Below are 18,209 nucleotides of genomic sequence, written 5' to 3'. Positions count from 1 at the left end.
AGCAGTAATTGGGATTCTCTCAATAGGGAGAGTGACCTTGTTCCCCCTTTTCGGTTTATGTGTGATTTTGCCAACATGTTGTCTGTCCTGACCAGGATTGGATTGTCCTTTATCTGTGGAGCAAAGGCCATCAGTGCCATTCGTATGGCTCTGATTTCTAGGTAGTTTATGCTGTGAGCTTGTTCTTGGGTATTCCATTTTACCTGAGCGAATATGTTGTCCATTGTCGCTCCCCAGCCCCTCAGGCTGGCGTCTGTTGTCAGTTGGAGCTCCTGAGGGGGCCAGAGCATCCGGCCTCTTGAGAGATTGTTGGACATCCACCACTGGAATGAATGTCTGACTGTGGTTGGAAGTATCAGTTTTTTGTTGATTTTGAACATGATGTGTCTCTGAAATGGAAGTAAGAACCATTGGAGCTCCCTTGAGTGAAGACGAGCCCAAGGAACACAGTCTATGGCAGCGATCATTAGTCCCTGAATCCTTGCCAGGAGAAGGAGATTTGTCGAGTGAGATCATAGAGTCAATCTGATGGACTGTTGGATTGACCGGATTCTTTCTGGGGTTAGGAAGACCTTTCCCTGATTGGTGTCGATGACAGCTCCCAGGTGAATAATCTGTTGAGATGGTTGTAGGTGGCTCTTCCCATGATTTACCTGAAAACCATGTTGAGCTAACGAGACTAGAAGCTGTTGTGTATGATGTTTGGCTTGTTCGTAAGAGGTGGACTGGAGTAGTAAATCGTTCAGGTAGGGATGGACGTGTATTCCAGAGAGTCTCCATTGAGCCACCAGGGCTATCATGATCTTTGCAAACACTCATGGTGCTGACGATAGGCCGAACGGGAGTGCCTTCTACTGGAAGTGTGAATGATGGTAGCAAAAACGTAGGAATCAACGATGAGATGGGTGAACCGGAATATGCAAATAAGCCTCCGTAAGATATAGCGCAACCAGATAGTCGCAGGATTTTAGTGTCTCCAGGATGGATTTGAGGGTCTCCATGCGGAATCCTCGTTTGTTGACAAACTTGTTTACTCATTTGAGATCGAGGACTTCTCTCCAAGATCCATCTTTTGTGGGGACTATGAATAGTACTGAATAACAACCCTTGAAGGTATCTGAAGAGGGCACAGGTTCTATTGCTCCTATCTCTAGTAAGTGTTGTATAGCCTGTAGCATCAGCTGGTGTTTTTTGGGTCGAGTTGATCTGGGTGATGGGACAAAGTGGTCGCGGGGCGGCCTTTGGAAGTCTATTAAATATCCCTGTTGTATGGTTGAGAGGACCCACTTGTCCGATGTGGATGTCTCCCATATGTGTGAGAAATGAAGAAGCCGACCGCCCACTTTGTGTGTCGGCCAGTCATGGCCTTGTGGAGTTGGGGTTGAGCTTGGAGGGAGCGGATCCAGAGCCTTGGTTGTTGTAGTTATTGGGTTTTCCGAATCCTCGGTTGTGTGACTGTTGGCGTCCATATGGCTTGCGGTCGTACCATTGAGACTTGTTGGATCTGGTGTCCCGGGATCGAAAGGAGGAGGAATTGTTCTTGAATGGGCGAAAGGAACTTTGGCCTTGGCGAGATGACCGTCTATCGTCTTGACTCTTTAGTAAAGATGGGAGAGCCTTTTTCTTGTCCTTAGTTTTGATGAGGACAGGGTCGAGGGCATCACCAAATAGCTTTTGTCCGCTAAAGGGAGCCATGGTCAGGTTTTGTTTAGACTTGGCGTCCACTAGCCAGTTCTTTAACCATAACTGTCTCCTAACAGGTATGGACGCAGCTTGAGCCCTGGCACTCAGTTGGATAACATCTAGAGACGCATCGGCTGAGAAGGCGAGAACCTTGAGTAGTTTATTTATTCCATGTCAGAGTTTGATATTGCCTCTGGGTATATCTTGAATGATATCTTTGGCCCATATGAAGGCTGCTCTAGAAAGAATTGAAATTGCTGAAGAGGCTCTAATGGCCAGTGATGATGCTTCAAAAGATTTTCTAAGTGATGAATCTGCCCTCTTGTCTTCAGGGATTTTTAAAACCTCGTCACCATCTTTAGAATAAATGGCAGACGAAACTAGCTGAGACACAGGAGCATCTACAACTGGGACCTGAAGTTTGGACATCACATGTTGAGGTAAGTTATAATACTTTTTAAAAGCTTGTGGACTGGGCCTAGCAGTGGCTGGCTTTGACCATTCTTCTCTTACCACCTTCATGAACTCTGATGTAAAAGGAACTTCAGGGGTAGAAGGACCTGGCTTAGGGAAAGATTCTCCTTTTCCCTGTGGAAGGTCAGTGTCTTGTGGTCGAGGGGCAGGTGTAGGTTCAGATAGCTCTAAGGCTCTGATGGCTTTTTTGAGCAGTATTTGGAAATCATCAGGAACAAACAGTCTAGCAGATGATGCTGGTGAAAAGGAGTCATCCTCTTGGGCTTCATCAGATAGCTCATGTAAGGATCATTCACATTCCTCTCCTGGAGTAGGAAGGGAGCCAACAATATCTGCCTCATCCTCCTCAAGGGAGGAGTGGGACAGTAGGATTGATTTGGCCTTTTTGGCTTTGGATGTTTGGCCAGTGTTTGGAAGGAGCACTCTTAAGTTTTTCCCACCTTTGGGAAGTTGGCGCCTAAATGGGGCTTGTCTTGGTGCAAACTTACCCCTTTCTGAGGGAGGGATGGAGTCCAGGGACGAGCGGGGAACAAGGGAGGAAGGAGGAGAGGGCACTGACTTGGAGGGGGCCCCTAGAACCGTGGGCAAGCGGGGGCGGGAGGGGTCTTCCTGATGGGAAGAAAGGGGGTCTGATGGTGGAGGAGCGACCAAGGTCCCCTGTGGATGGCCTGCTAAAGCAGCTGCCTGCATAGAAATAAGGGAGGCAATAAGGGTGGTAAGCTCTGGAGGCAGAGGCTGTAGGGAAGGGCCTGGCTGTGCAGGGATGTTATTCACGCCTGCATCCTCCTTTATACGATCCGTTGCTTGGTCCCAATCCCGGGAGAGAAGCGCACGGTGGGGCTCTGCTTGGTGCGGAGACGAGGGTTCTCCCTCCTCCTCCGACCTGGCCCTTTTGTCCCTGGGGTGGCTGGTCTCTTCATCCTCCAGGCTGGAGGAACGAATGGAGCGTTTGCGAGGGGCAACCAGGGACTCTCCAGACATGCCTGGGCTGTCTTCTCCATTCCCTGCCCCAGACATGGCAGTCTCCCAGCAGCTCAAGAGTTAGAGCGAGAGGGAGTAGAAGAAGGTGAGGAATAGAGGAGTAAAGGCTAAAAGCCAAGGCAAAGGTTTTCTGTTTTTTGAAAGCAGGAGAGAGCTAGAAGAAAGACGTCTGAGCAGAACAAGGCAGGAAACGAAACTGAGGCTTCTAAAGGGGTAGGCTCCCTCTAGCAGAGGCCACAGGCAATTTCTTTTAGCATATCCTGCCTGACAGAGGCCTGTTACAGACTGCCAAAATAAAGCTGCTTCGGGTCTCTTTGGAGGTATGCGATTTAAATGATGCATGGTTCCTAAGAGTCCGGAGGTTGCGCCAAAGCCCCACTCCATTCCTAAGCACTGGAGTGCAGCTTTGGTGCAGCTTCCAGATTCTTCGGATGCATGCATCATTTAAACAGCATACCTCCAAAGAGACGCGAAGCAGCTTTATTTTGGCAGTCTGTAACAGGCCAGAGCGAGAGAAGAAAAGCCAAACCGTTCACAGGATGGTCCCGCCTTCCATCGCTGGAAATACAGAGATGGAATACTGATCTATGGACGAGGTATTCCTAGATGGAGGAAGCTGAGGGAAGAGCAGTCCCTCCCAGGATCCTGACAGGCTGGCCTTCATCCCGTTGGTCAGTTTCAGTGGACATTGGCCTAAGAATGGAGACTCAATGCAGAGATCAACACCATCCATCCAATGAGACTACCCTGGCTGGAAGAGCCAGAGTGCCACTATGGGCAGAGTGTGGGACTAGGACTCTGGAGACCAGGGTCTGAATCCCCACTTGGCCATGGAAATTGGCTGACTTTGGGTAAGTTGCACTCTCCAGTCTCAGGGGAAGGCAAAGGAAACTCCCCTTGAAATAAACTGGGCTAGAATAGGGTCACTATATTAGAAGCAGCATGATGGAGTGGTCCAGTTGCTGGACCGGCACTCCCCACTCAGCCATGGAACTTCCTGGCAGACCCCAGGCAAGTTGCCCTCTCTCAGCCTCAGAGGAAAGCTGTGCTCGCCCTCCCCAATGAGCATCCAGCCGCTTCCACCGATCACCTTTTCCAGGTCCCGGCGGTTGTACTCCTCTGCCAGTTCCTCTTGGTCTCCTCTCCTCTGGGTCTCCTCAATGATGCCTATGAGACGTCTCTTCACAGCCTGTAAGGAAAGACAGGAGGACACTGGTGGGCCAATGGCAGAGACGGCCAGCCCCAGCAGAAGTAAATGAAGCCCAGAGCACCAAGGGGACACATGGCCCTCAGAGGGTGGCTCAGGACAAGGAAAGGCAGCCAGACTGAATTGGAAAGAGGGACTCCTGGAGCAGAACCACATGTGTGCCGATTCCCTGACTGGACCCCACTCCCTTTCTTTCATGGTGGGCTCAGGCTTTGGTGGGGCATCCAGACCAAGCCCTCCCACCCACCAGACACATTCTGCTGGCAGGACCAAGGCCAGGGTGCCAGAGGCAGAGATCTGACCCTTTTCTCACACCTTGGCCAGGGATCGGGGCCATCCCCCACCCCACCCCCAGCAACCTTTGGGAATAGCATGGGGTGATCTAGACCTCCACATCTCCCCTGGAACATCTCTCTCTTGGCAGCAGGACAACACAAGAAGCATGTGGGTGAAAGAGCAGGAAGACATTTGCTGGAACCACATTCTGAGCTGGATGTGGAGTAGCCCTCTCCTTACCTTCACCTGTTTTCGCTCCCAGGTGCCACTCTTTACTGCATCATTCTCAGAAAAGGCTGCGGACGAGAGGAGATCAAGGCAAACACTCAGTAGCCACTCAGAGGCCCCGCGCATGCTACCAGGCACCTCAGTGGCCAAAAAGCCACCTCAGCGGCTGCCAGGACAATTCTGGGTTGCATCAACAGGACCACAGTGTCTGGGTTGAAAGTCATAGTGGTGCCACTCTACTCTGTCTGGGGCAGACCCCACCTGGCCCTGTGCCCAATTCTGAACAATTCAAGAAAGATATTGACAAGCTGGAACTTGTCTAGAGATGGGTGACCAAAGAGATCCAATTTCCAGAAACTACCAAGCCTTATAGGCAGCTGTGGATGTTTGGTTCGGAGAAAAGAAGCCTCAGAGGGATGGGATGACAGCTATCCTCATAAAGCATTGCAACCCTGTGGTCAACGTCCGACAGACACTGACCACAGAACTGCCCTGAAGGTGCTACAAATGCCCAGTACAGTATTTTCTCTAGGAATCTCTAGGTTATTCAGTGTGATTTTTGGTTAAAGTTGACCATAGAGTAGCACTGGAGGACCTAGATATTCCTAGAGAGAACATATCAATCAAATCCATGAATCCATCCCTACCATTTACTTCCAAAGTGGGCCCTTTCCCCTTCCCTCCTCTGCCCTAAACCCCAATGCTACTCCTCCTCCTCCTCCTTTTCCTCACCGGCTGTATTCAGATCTTCTTCCAGCCCTGCTTTCTTCTTTCGCCTTCTATTTCTCTTATCAAGAGTTGTTCTCTTGAAGAAGGAACCATTCCTGTAACAAAAGTAAAACACGAAATGGGCCTTTTCAAACCAGACTCTCGTGTCACCCATGTAACCTTCTCTTCTTCAGGGCTAAACACATTCAGCTCCTTCAGCCCAGCTTGGTGGTTTCCAGACTCCACCGTTTTGGTCTGCCTCCTCTGGACACGCTCCATCTTCTCAACATCCTTTTTGAACAGTGGAGCCCAGAACTGGAGACAGCATTTTTCAAAGTGAGGCCTGACTAAAGCGGGATGGAGTGGTTTCACATCCCTTGCAAACCCTTCTTGAGCACCTGCACATGACGCTGGAACATGCCCAGAGCTCTCCACCCAGAAATTGTCCTCCACATTGACCCCCAAATTACCATCCACAAAAGAAAGCCATCTTCTCTCACGGAAGTCGTAAGATAAATGGCAGTTAGCCTTTGTAGAATGTTGACTCTTGTCACCTATGGCAGCAATGATAGAATCATGGAATGATAGAATCATCAACCAATGGGGAAATGGCCAGTGGAGCACAGGGCAGATGTGGGAATGGAGAGTGGTTACAAAGGAGGAAGGGAGGTCTGGATGGCAGGAGAACGCCAGTCCTGTCCAGCCGAGACCCTTCTCCATTCGCTGGTTCTGCCACGCAGCCGCACTGGACCCTTCTTCTCCATTTTGGGTTCATTCTTGGGAATTCTCTGAAGATGCCAGGCAGAGATGCTGGTGAAAGGTCAGGAAGAAACTCTTCTAGAACATGGCCACATAGCCCGAAAAGCCCACAAAAAACTAAGTTCCTCAAAAGCCCTCCCTAGATCCTCTGGACTTCAACAACTATAGACTGGTATCAAATCTCCCTTTTCTGGGCAAGGGGATGGAGAGAGCAGTCTTGGATGATACTAATTCTCTAGAACCATTTCAAACTGGCTTCAGAGCAGGATACGGAGTTGAGAGTGCTATGGTCAGTGCCTTAGTGGGTGATCTTCACTGGAGCATTGACAGGGGAGTGTGTCCCTGTTGGTGCCCTTGGATCTCTCCGCAGCATTAGATACCATCGACGACCATGGTTTCCGACAGGAGCGCCTGAGGGGGGATTTGGGGATCTGAGGCACTACGCTTCAATGGTTCCAGTCCTATATCTCAGGCAGGTTCCAGATGGTGGGGCTTGGGGATATCTGCTCCTCAAAAACGGAGCTGTAATATGCCATACCACCAGGTGCAATTCTATCCTTAGTGACGCAGTGCTTAAATGCCTGTACTGCAGCCACTCCCTCACAAACCGCAAGGTTTCGAGCTCAATACCAGCCAGGGCTCAGGCTCAACTCAGGCTTGCATCCTTCCGAGGAAGTCGCTAAAATGTTGGGGGCAATTAACTTACTTAAGTTGTATGAAGCAGTATATAAATGAAGCTGCTGTTGCTATCGCTATCCACAATGCTATTCAACATCTACCTGAAACTGATGGGAGAGATCATCTGGAAGCATGGGGTGGGATGCTATCAGTATGCTGATGGCACCCAATTTCTCTATGCTTTAAGACACAGCTTCAGCTACAGATAGTGTATCTCCTCTGAATGAATGCCTGGAGGAGGTCATGGGCTGGATGAGTAAAAACAAACTGAAGCTGAATCCAAGCAAGACAGAGGTGCTTGCTGTCAAAGATCTTAACCTGGGTGTGCAGATGTATCAACCGGTCCTGGATGGGGTTACATTCCCCCTGAAAGACTTTCTTTGCAGTTTGGGGTTTCTTCTGGATCCATCCCTCCAAATGGCAGCTCAGATAGATGTGACGGCCAGGAGTGCCTGCTATCAGCTTCTCCTGATACGCCAGCTGCACCCCTTCTTGTAGTTTGCATCTATTGCTCCGTGTCTTATTCTCTGGAGCAGCAGAAAACAAGCTTGCTCCATCCTCAAAATAGGATCCCTTCAAATATTTAAGCAGGGTTATCATGTCACCCCTTAACCTCCCCTTCTCCGGGCTAAATATATCCAGCTCCCTAAGTTTCCCCACAGAGAGTTCTATGGTTTCCAGACCTTCCACCATTTTGGCTGCCTTCCTCTGGATACGTTCCAACTGGTTGAATCCTTTTTGAATTGTGGTGCCCAGGACTAGACACAATATTTCAGGTGAGGCCTGATCAAAGCAGAATAGAGTGGCATATCACTTCCCTTGATCTAGATTCTAGATGCTATATCTTTATTGATGTAGACTAGAATCACATTGGCCTTTTTAGCTGCCACACTGTTGGCTCATGTTCAACTTCTGGTCTGCTAGGACTCCTAGATCCCTTTCACATCTAGTCTTTTTAAGCCTGGTGTCACCCATCCCATATCTACGCATTACTTTTTTCTTTTTTGCCTAAGTGCAGTACCTTACATTTCAAATGCTATTTCAGACTGCATTAAGAGTTTCAGAAGGGTAGATTTTGACTGAACGTTAGAAGGAACTTCTTGGGGGTAAGAACAGTTGGGCAGTAGGGCCAATGACCTGGAGATGTGTTGAGGTCTCCTTCTCTGAAGGACATCTTCCAAAAGTGGCTGTATGGCTCCCTGCTGGGAATGCTCTGACTGGGGATCTTGCACCAAGATGGGGGTTGGACTCCATGGCCCATGGGGCTTCTTCCAACACTATGGTTCCAGGATTCTAGGTCCATTCCACTCTCAAGCAGCTCTGACAGTCAAGGCATTCTTCCTAATGTTTAGATGGAATCACTATTCTTGTAATGACCAAGGCCCAGAAATCAGAGTATCACGCTGGAAATATTCCTGTTTGGAGTACTGCTCCCATTAGCCACACTGGGGTGGATTCTGGGATTGGTTACCCAAAACAGAAGGTTTCCAAACTCTGATCTCACACTTTGCGGAAAGCTGCTCTTGTCACCCAAATGCTGATTTAGGTTTGGGTGCACAAGGTGTGAGAATCATGTGGTCGACTCCAAGTACTGTTGGACAGCCTCTCCCAGCACCCTAAAGAGCGTGTTGAGGAATACTGGGTGTTGCAGTCCAACCACATCTGGACAGCCAGCAATGGCCCACCATCTTCTTTGGATGGTGTTCTCTTAATCTTTTTCTGAACATCTTCCAAAAAAGCCTAGACTACGGATGCTCTTTCTGGAGTTCTTGCACGGAGAGAAGCGGCTGGACTGCATGACCGCTGGGGGACCCTTCCCATGCTGGGATCCACTGTTAACACAAGCCACCAGATAACACCACAAGTTTGCACTACTAGGAGATGATAAAGTAAATTGGCATTTCGGAGACAAAGCTGAGTTTTCAGCAAGTATGAGGAGGAAAGATCAACATTTGGAAACCTGTTCTGGGTAAGTCTCAGTATCCCCAACCAGTGTGGCTAATGGGAGCAGTAGTCCAAACAGCCATTTCCTGGCCAGCCCCTTCCCAAAACTGTCAGGGGAAACCTGCTCAGGAAATCCCTGTCTCCTCATCATTCCCCACCCCCAGAACCCTGGAATGAGGAACACTCTGTGCATGCTCAGATTCACTCTTGCCTGATTATGCAAACTTCTCCCAAGCCTTGGCTCTCTGGGGATGGTGGGATCCTGAAGGCCCCCAACTTTAATGCAAAAAAGACTGCAGCACTCATCATCCCCCAGAGCCCTGGGAGAGGAAAGCACTCTGTGCAGGTTCAGAGGCACTACTGTCTAGCCCTGCAAATTGCTCCCAAGGCAAACCAAGCCCTGTCTCTCTGGGTATGGTGGGATCCTGACACGCCCCTAACATAATTCAAAAAGACTACAACGCCCATCATCCTCCCCAGAGCGGTAGGGCAAGGAAATCACTCTGTGAATGTTCAGAGGCACTCTTGTCTGCCTTTGCAAATTGCTCCCAATTTGCTCCCAAGGCAAACCAAGGCCTGTCTCTCTTGGGACTGTGGTATCCCGTCTGTTCCCTTGCCTCCAATGCAAGACGACTGCAACGCCCATTATCCTCTCCCCCAGAGACCTGGGGTGAGGAAAGCACTGTGTGCATGCTCAGATGCACTCTTTTCTGGCTCTGCAAACCTCTCCCTAGCCTTGTCTCTCTGGGGCTGGAGGGATCCTGTCTGGCCCCTCACCTCCAATGCAAAAAGACTGCACCCCCCACCATCCCCCAAGAGCCCTAGGATGACGTCCCCACCTTGCTTTGGAAGTCTTGGCAGCCAAAGGCACTGGCAAAGAGAGGAGAGTTTTTGCATTTAAACCCCAGTGCTCCCATTAGGGGCTGGCCTCCTGCCAAGGCTGCTGCTGGATCACCTTTCCTGCAAACAGCCCTGCAAGGGAGGCAGCCAAAAGGAGCCTTCCTTCCTCTACTTTTGGCAGCAAGAAAAGCTGCAGAACCTCAAATGCCCCGCCCGCCCACACAGCAGCAGCAGCACTGTCCGTGAACCATAAACTTTACCTAGACTTTGCAAAAAGGAGGGACGTACTAAACAAAGGACAGTACTTGCCCATAGGGAAAGCATACTTGCCCATAGAAATTCATTGGAGATTGCTTGCCCATAAGGAAAAACATTGTTTTTGATTTTTTAATTAAATTTTATTATTAAAAATATACAACCCAGCCTTGTTTTTGATTTTTTAATTAAATTTTATTATTAAAAATATACAACCCAGCCTTGCTTTTGATTTTTTTATTAATTTTTTTATTAAAAATATACAACCCAGCCTTGTTTTTTTATTAATTTTTATTATTAAAAATATACAACCCAGCCTTGTTTTTTTATTAATTTTTATTATTAAAAATATACAACCCAGCCTTGTTTTTTATTTTTTTAATTAATTTTTATTATTAAAAATATACAACCCAGCCTTGTTTTTGATTTTTTAATTAATTTTTATTATTAAAAATATACAACCCAGCCTTGTTTTTTAATTAATTTTTATTATTAAAAATATACAACCCAGCCTTGTTTTTGATTTTTTTTAATTTTTATTATTAAAAATATACAACCCAGCCTTGTTTTTTTATTAATTTTTATTATTAAAAATATACAACCCAGCCTTGTTTTTGATTTTTTATTAATTTTTATTATTAAAAATATACAACCCAGCCTTGTTTTTGATTTTTTAATTAAATTTTATTAAAAATATACAACCCAGCCTTGTTTTTGATTTTTTTATTAATTTTTATTATTAAAAATATACAACCCAGCCTTGTTTTTGATTTTTTAATTTTTATTATTAAAAATATACAACCCAGCCTTGCTTTTGATTTTTTTATTAATTTTTATTATTAAAAATATACAATCCAGCCTTGTTTTTTTATTAATTTTTATTATTAAAAATATACAACCCAGCCTTGTTTTTGATTTTTTTAATTTTTATTATTAAAAATATACAACCCAGCCTTGCTTTTGATTTTTTTATTAATTTTTATTATTAAAAATATACAACCCAGCCTTGTTTTTTTATTAATTTTTATTATTAAAAATATACAACCCAGCCTTGCTTTTGATTTTTTTATTAATTTTTTTATTAAAAATATACAACCCAGCCTTGCTTTTGATTTTTTTATTAATTTTTATTATTAAAAATATACAACCCAGCCTTGTTTTTTTATTAATTTTTATTATTAAAAATATACAACCCAGCCTTGTTTTTGATTTTTTAAATTTTTATTATTAAAAATATACAACCTAGCCTTGTTTTTGATTTTTTTAATTAAATTTTATTATTAAAAATATACAACCCAGCCTTGTTTTTGATTTTTTAATTAAATTTTATTATTAAAAATATACAACCCAGCCTTGCTTTTGATTTTTTTATTAATTTTTTTATTAAAAATATACAACCCAGCCTTGTTTTTTTATTAATTTTTATTATTAAAAATATACAACCCAGCCTTGTTTTTTTATTAATTTTTATTATTAAAAATATACAACCCAGCCTTGTTTTTTATTTTTTTAATTAATTTTTATTATTAAAAATATACAACCCAGCCTTGTTTTTGATTTTTTAATTAATTTTTATTATTAAAAATATACAACCCAGCCTTGTTTTTTAATTAATTTTTATTATTAAAAATATACAACCCAGCCTTGTTTTTGATTTTTTTAATTTTTATTATTAAAAATATACAACCCAGCCTTGTTTTTTTATTAATTTTTATTATTAAAAATATACAACCCAGCCTTGTTTTTGATTTTTTATTAATTTTTATTATTAAAAATATACAACCCAGCCTTGTTTTTGATTTTTTAAATTTTTATTATTAAAAATATACAACCTAGCCTTGTTTTTGATTTTTTTAATTAAATTTTATTATTAAAAATATACAACCCAGCCTTGTTTTTGATTTTTTAATTAAATTTTATTATTAAAAATATACAACCCAGCCTTGCTTTTGATTTTTTTATTAATTTTTTTATTAAAAATATACAACCCAGCCTTGTTTTTTTATTAATTTTTATTATTAAAAATATACAACCCAGCCTTGTTTTTTTATTAATTTTTATTATTAAAAATATACAACCCAGCCTTGTTTTTTATTTTTTTAATTAATTTTTATTATTAAAAATATACAACCCAGCCTTGTTTTTGATTTTTTAATTAATTTTTATTATTAAAAATATACAACCCAGCCTTGTTTTTTTATTAATTTTTATTATTAAAAATATACAACCCAGCCTTGTTTTTTTATTAATTTTTATTATTAAAAATATACAACCCAGCCTTGTTTTTTATTTTTTTAATTAATTTTTATTATTAAAAATATACAACCCAGCCTTGTTTTTGATTTTTTAATTTTTATTATTAAAAATATACAACCCAGCCTTGTTTTTGATTTTTTTATTAATTTTTATTATTAAAAATATACAACCCAGCCTTGTTTTTGATTTTTTTATTAATTTTTATTATTAAAAATATACAACCCAGCCTTGTTTTTGATTTTTTTAATTTTTATTATTAAAAATATACAACCCAGCCTTGCTTTTGATTTTTTTATTAATTTTTTTATTAAAAATATACAACCCAGCCTTGTTTTTTTATTAATTTTTATTATTAAAAATATACAACCCAGCCTTGTTTTTGATTTTTTTATTAATTTTTATTATTAAAAATATACAACCCAGCCTTGTTTTTGATTTTTTTATTAATTTTTATTATTAAAAATATACAACCCAGCCTTGTTTTTGATTTTTTTAATTTTTATTATTAAAAATATACAACCCAGCCTTGCTTTTGATTTTTTTATTAATTTTTATTATTAAAAATATACAACCCAGCCTTGTTTCTGATTTTTTTAATTTTTATTATTAAAAATATACAACCTAGCCTTGTTTTTGATTTTTTTAATTAATTTTTATTATTAAAAATATACAACCCAGCCTTGCTTTTGATTTTTTATTAATTTTTATTATTAAAAATATACAACCCAGCCTTGTTTTTGATTTTTTTAATTTTTATTATTAAAAATATACAACCCAGCCTTGCTTTTGATTTTTTTATTAATTTTTATTATTAAAAATATACAACCCAGCCTTGTTTTTTTATTAATTTTTATTATTAAAAATATACAACCCAGCCTTGTTTTTGATTTTTTTATTAATTTTTATTATTAAAAATATACAACCCAGCCTTGTTTTTTTATTAATTTTTATTATTAAAAATATACAACCCAGCCTTGTTTTTTTATTAATTTTTATTATTAAAAATATACAACCCAGCCTTGTTTTTTTATTAATTTTTATTATTAAAAATATACAACCCAGCCTTGCTTTTGATTTTTTTATTAATTTTTTTATTAAAAATATACAACCCAGCCTTGTTTTTTTATTAATTTTTATTATTAAAAATATACAACCCAGCCTTGTTTTTGATTTTTTTATTAATTTTTATTATTAAAAATATACAACCCAGCCTTGTTTTTGATTTTTTTATTAATTTTTATTATTAAAAATATACAACCCAGCCTTGTTTTTGATTTTTTTAATTTTTATTATTAAAAATATACAACCCAGCCTTGCTTTTGATTTTTTTATTAATTTTTATTATTAAAAATATACAACCCAGCCTTGTTTCTGATTTTTTTAATTTTTATTATTAAAAATATACAACCTAGCCTTGTTTTTGATTTTTTTAATTAATTTTTATTATTAAAAATATACAACCCAGCCTTGCTTTTGATTTTTTATTAATTTTTATTATTAAAAATATACAACCCAGCCTTGTTTTTGATTTTTTTAATTTTTATTATTAAAAATATACAACCCAGCCTTGCTTTTGATTTTTTTATTAATTTTTATTATTAAAAATATACAACCCAGCCTTGTTTTTTTATTAATTTTTATTATTAAAAATATACAACCCAGCCTTGTTTTTGATTTTTTTATTAATTTTTATTATTAAAAATATACAACCCAGCCTTGTTTTTTTATTAATTTTTATTATTAAAAATATACAACCCAGCCTTGTTTTTGATTTTTTAAATAAAGTTTATTGAATTAAAAGAAACATCCATACATACTTGCATACAATTACAAAATAAAACATATTCATGTAAACATGAATTCTATAGATATTCAACAAGTCACTTTCATATCTCATATATACACCTTCATGAAGAAATTCTCCTTACTATACTATACCTTCCTATACTTCCCTATTAGCTTTAGTTTCATTATGGTTCCAGTTCCATCTCCTCAACTAGCTACTTACTCTCTTCTCCTTCTGACTCTTCCATCCTACTCTGTCTAATTTCTAATACTACTATCCATTCTTCATACTAACATACAAGTTGCTTCCTTCTCCTTTTTTTGCTGTTTGTGCAAATTCAGGGTAAGAGTAACTTTCTTTCTCCAATGTGACTTTTGTGACTTCACTCAAACATCTACGAATTAAATAAACTACGAGACAGCAGCTAACGAGGCTAAATGGATAAACTTTCCTGTTTGGCGCAAAGATGTTCTTGGGAAAGATGTAAAAAAATCTGGAATCCCTTCCTTATTTTTCTGGAAGAAAATAAAAACATCAGATGTGATATAGATTAGGATTATATTATATTAATCAGATTTATTGACATTATTGATATTAATGCTTTGTTTCTTTACCTTATATCAGAAGGTGGGTCCATCTAAAAGATGAAGAATGAAGAAACATGAAAAATGACAAATTGGAATATCATTTTATCACAGATTCGAATCTCTGTATGTATGTATGTTATAATAACATCAAAAGTAAACATTTGATTTAAAGTCGTAAATCAGTTCCTTCGATGGCAAAAATAAAGAAAAAGGGGTTTAAATTATCTTTTTTTTCTTTTTACATACAGATTAGAAGGAGTGTAGTAGTAAACGCCAGGAAGTCAATTTTTTATGTTTTATGTTGTAGGTTGTTAGGTTAATCTTTGTTTATTTGTTAATGTCTAGGTCAATTTTGCACAAAGTGTTAATGTTTAGGTATAATAGGCTCATATTATGGAAGGGGAAAGAGAAGGGAATGCATTGCTTCGTTCTTTATGTATGGAGGTACATTTTGTATGTACGAATGTATGTAATGTTTTAATTAATAAAATTCTTTATTAAAAAAATATATAGTGTATTAACATATAAATTATATATTTATATGTATATATTAATATATATATATATATGTGTATGTGTGTGTGTGTGTATTACTGTAACATATATATATATATATACACTCTTACCTCGGGTTACGAAAATAATCCGTTCCGCCGCCATTTTCGTAACCCGGAAGTCTTCGTAAGCCGAGAAAGCCATAGGCGCTAATGGAGGGAAGCCGCGATTTGGTGCGAAATAGCGCCGAAAAGCACCAAAAGGTTATTCGTAACCCGGAATAACCTTCGTAACCCGGAAATATTTTTTTTTTTTTCGTAACCCGAAAAGTTCGTATCCCGGCGCGTTCGTAACCCGAGGTAAGAGTGTATATATATTAAATGTACATTTTAGTTCCATGTAAATGTATCTTCAAAAAATTATTCACTTCAATATTTTATTTTTCTATGAAATAGTTTTTAGAATGATATTTTATTATGCAATATTTAAATAATATTTTTGTATTTTATTAGTATATATATATGTGTGTGGGGGGGTGCGTACACCCACATAGACTTTAACGAACATTATTGTCATTAATGTGTGATGAGGCAGCTGAAAAGGCCAATGTGATTTTAGGCTGCATCAATATAAGTATAGCATCGATCAAGGGAAGTAATAGCGCCACTCTATTCTCCACCTGTTTTAAAGGGATAATAATAATAATAATAATAATAATAATAATAATAGGTTTATTTATAGCCCTCCCAATCGCAAGGAATCCGGGCCGGTTTATTAGTAATTAATTAATTATGTTATATTGTATTATATTGCATTAAAAACTAAAACTAAAAACATAAATATTTATTTATTTATTTATTATATTTATTTGTATCCCACTCCGACGCAGCATTAAAAACTAAAAATAAAAACATAAATATATATGTTAAAAAGGAATTAAATTGTTATTACAATATTAAAACAGTTATTAAAATAATAAAACATAGTACAAAAAGATAAAAATATAAAAATACATAAATATAAAATACATAAGAATAACAAATAAAAATTCTATATTGAGGAGGGAGCGAGCTTGTTTTCTGCTGCTCCAGAGAACGGGACACAGAACAATTATAGATGCAAGCTCTATGATTCGCCATGGGACAAAATGGCGGCGGCGAGGGAGAAGCCGTTGCTGTGGAAACAACGAGACGCTTCATACCAGACTGAGAGGGAGGGGGGAATGAGGAGGAAGGAACCAAGTTCGCAAAACGGGGGGCGGGGCTAATGTAAAGGTACTTCCCATGACAGTGAGGGAGGGAGTACTCAGTGTTCGGTTGGAAGAGCCCAAGTCGAAATGGAGGGGGAAATCAATAAATAGCTTTCCCCCATTAAAGTGGGGAAATGGTACAATCCAGTTACAGCTGCAAAAGGACCAATCGGAAGCGTCGCATTCAGGAGGCGTTGGTGGTATAGTGGTTAGCATAGCTGCCTTCCAAGCAGTTGACCCGGGTTCGATTCCCGGCCAACGCAGTTGCATTTTAATTTCCTAAATACGTTAAATTTAATCCGTGGATTTATATATACTTAAATATATATATATATATATATATACATATACATATATACATAGATATAATAAATTATAAATACTAATTATTAATAAATTATAATAAATTAAATAATACATTTGATATTAATAATAAAGTATATCAAATGTATTATTTAATTTATTATAATTTATTAATACTGTAATTAGTATTTATAATTTATTATTATTTAATTTATTTACTAATATATTAAATAATAAATGGAATAATAATAATAAATTATTATAAGGAATATAATAATGCATACATAATAAATACATAAAATAATAAATAATATTTATTGATAAATAAATTATAATGAATTAAATAATAAATTATTTAATAATAAATTAAATTTCATCCATGAATTTATCTATACGTAAATATAATACATGTCTATTATATATATATATATATATATACTTTATAATTAATAACAAATCTTATTTATTATAATTTATTAATAATAAGTATTTATAATTTATTATAATTTAATTATTATTTAATTTATTTACTAATATATTAAATAATAAATGGATTAATAATAATAAATTATTATAAACAATATAATACATACATAATAAATACATAAAAATAATAAATAATATTTATTAATAAATAACTTATAATAAATTAAATAATAAATTATTTAATTTATTATATTTAATAATAAGTTAAATTTAATACACACACACACACACACACATATATATATATAACATTGCAATGTATTATTATTATTATTATTATTATTATTATTTGCATCACCTTTCTTGGTCTGGAAATACCTCCCTAACTTAAGGGACCCAATTGCCATTAAACAATGGTGCTTTATAATGGCCCATTCCCTCCCCTTCCAATCCAAGCCCTCCCTCATTCATAATCGTGGATCAATTTAAAAACACCAAAATGAATGGAAAAGTTACCATTCGTGCTCAAGTTTGCATCTACACTGCTGAAATAATTCAGTTTCACCCCACTTTTGAACTGCGCTGTCTTCTGCATTCAAATCAATTGTGGATTAAAACTAAATGGCTAAAAAAAGGACTTGTGTTTCCGCCCGGGATCGAACCGGGGACCTTTCGCGTGTGAGGCGAACGTGATAACCGCTACACTACGGAAACCCACCTATGGAAGGGCCTTCTGTATCCTCCCCTAATGCCCTACGTAACTTTCCTCTTTCCTCATCTCCAAATGATATTTATTTAATGTTTAACTTTATATATACATTTGTCCCTCCCTATATATTAGAGGCACAAGACCCCCGTGAATATGGAGAAACTGCAAATAACAAAGACACCATGTTTTTACCTGAGAGGATGCCTCTCTAGGAATCTCTAGGTCCTCCAGGGCAACTCTGTGGTCAACGTCCAACAGACACTGAGCATAGAACTGCGCTGGAGGAGCTACAATGGCCTAGTAGTGTTCTCTCTAGGAATCTCTAGGTCCTCCAGGGCAACTCTGTGGCCAACGTCCAACAGACA

At 38.5% G+C, this 18,209-nt stretch overlaps 1 protein-coding gene and 2 non-coding genes across 3 annotated transcripts in view; 1 reads left to right on the top strand and 2 right to left on the bottom strand.

Moving 5' to 3' along the window:
- LOC149308460 (maestro heat-like repeat family member 5) overlaps positions 1-6,067 on the bottom strand; it is a 30,895-nt gene extending 24,828 nt beyond the window's left edge. Inside the window, exons 1-4 of the mRNA XM_089536878.1 lie at positions 6,028-6,067; positions 5,582-5,673; positions 4,862-4,917; positions 4,229-4,327 (exon numbers count right to left, since the gene is read on the bottom strand). Coding sequence (XP_089393004.1) covers positions 4,229-4,327; positions 4,862-4,917; positions 5,582-5,673; positions 6,028-6,047 — 267 coding nt within the window. The 5' untranslated portion in view covers positions 6,048-6,067. The remainder of the gene's footprint in view (positions 1-4,228; positions 4,328-4,861; positions 4,918-5,581; positions 5,674-6,027) is intronic.
- Positions 6,068-16,597: 10,530 nt separating this feature from the next.
- TRNAG-UCC (transfer RNA glycine (anticodon UCC)) lies at positions 16,598-16,669 on the top strand. The gene has a single exon. It is a non-coding gene; the product is annotated as a tRNA-Gly (tRNA).
- A 1,107-nt stretch (positions 16,670-17,776) lies between these two features.
- Positions 17,777-17,849, bottom strand: TRNAV-CAC (transfer RNA valine (anticodon CAC)). Its single transcript has one exon. It is a non-coding gene; the product is annotated as a tRNA-Val (tRNA).
- Positions 17,850-18,209: the final 360 nt, after the last annotated feature.

Source organism: Sceloporus occidentalis, unplaced genomic scaffold (genome assembly GCF_023333645.1).
Source record: "Sceloporus occidentalis isolate IW3139 unplaced genomic scaffold, rSceOcc1.0.p SCAF_8, whole genome shotgun sequence".
Lineage (NCBI taxonomy): Eukaryota > Metazoa > Chordata > Lepidosauria > Squamata > Phrynosomatidae > Sceloporus > Sceloporus occidentalis.
Note: the sequence above shows the minus strand (reverse complement) of the source record. Positions and strands in the feature narration are given on the sequence as shown.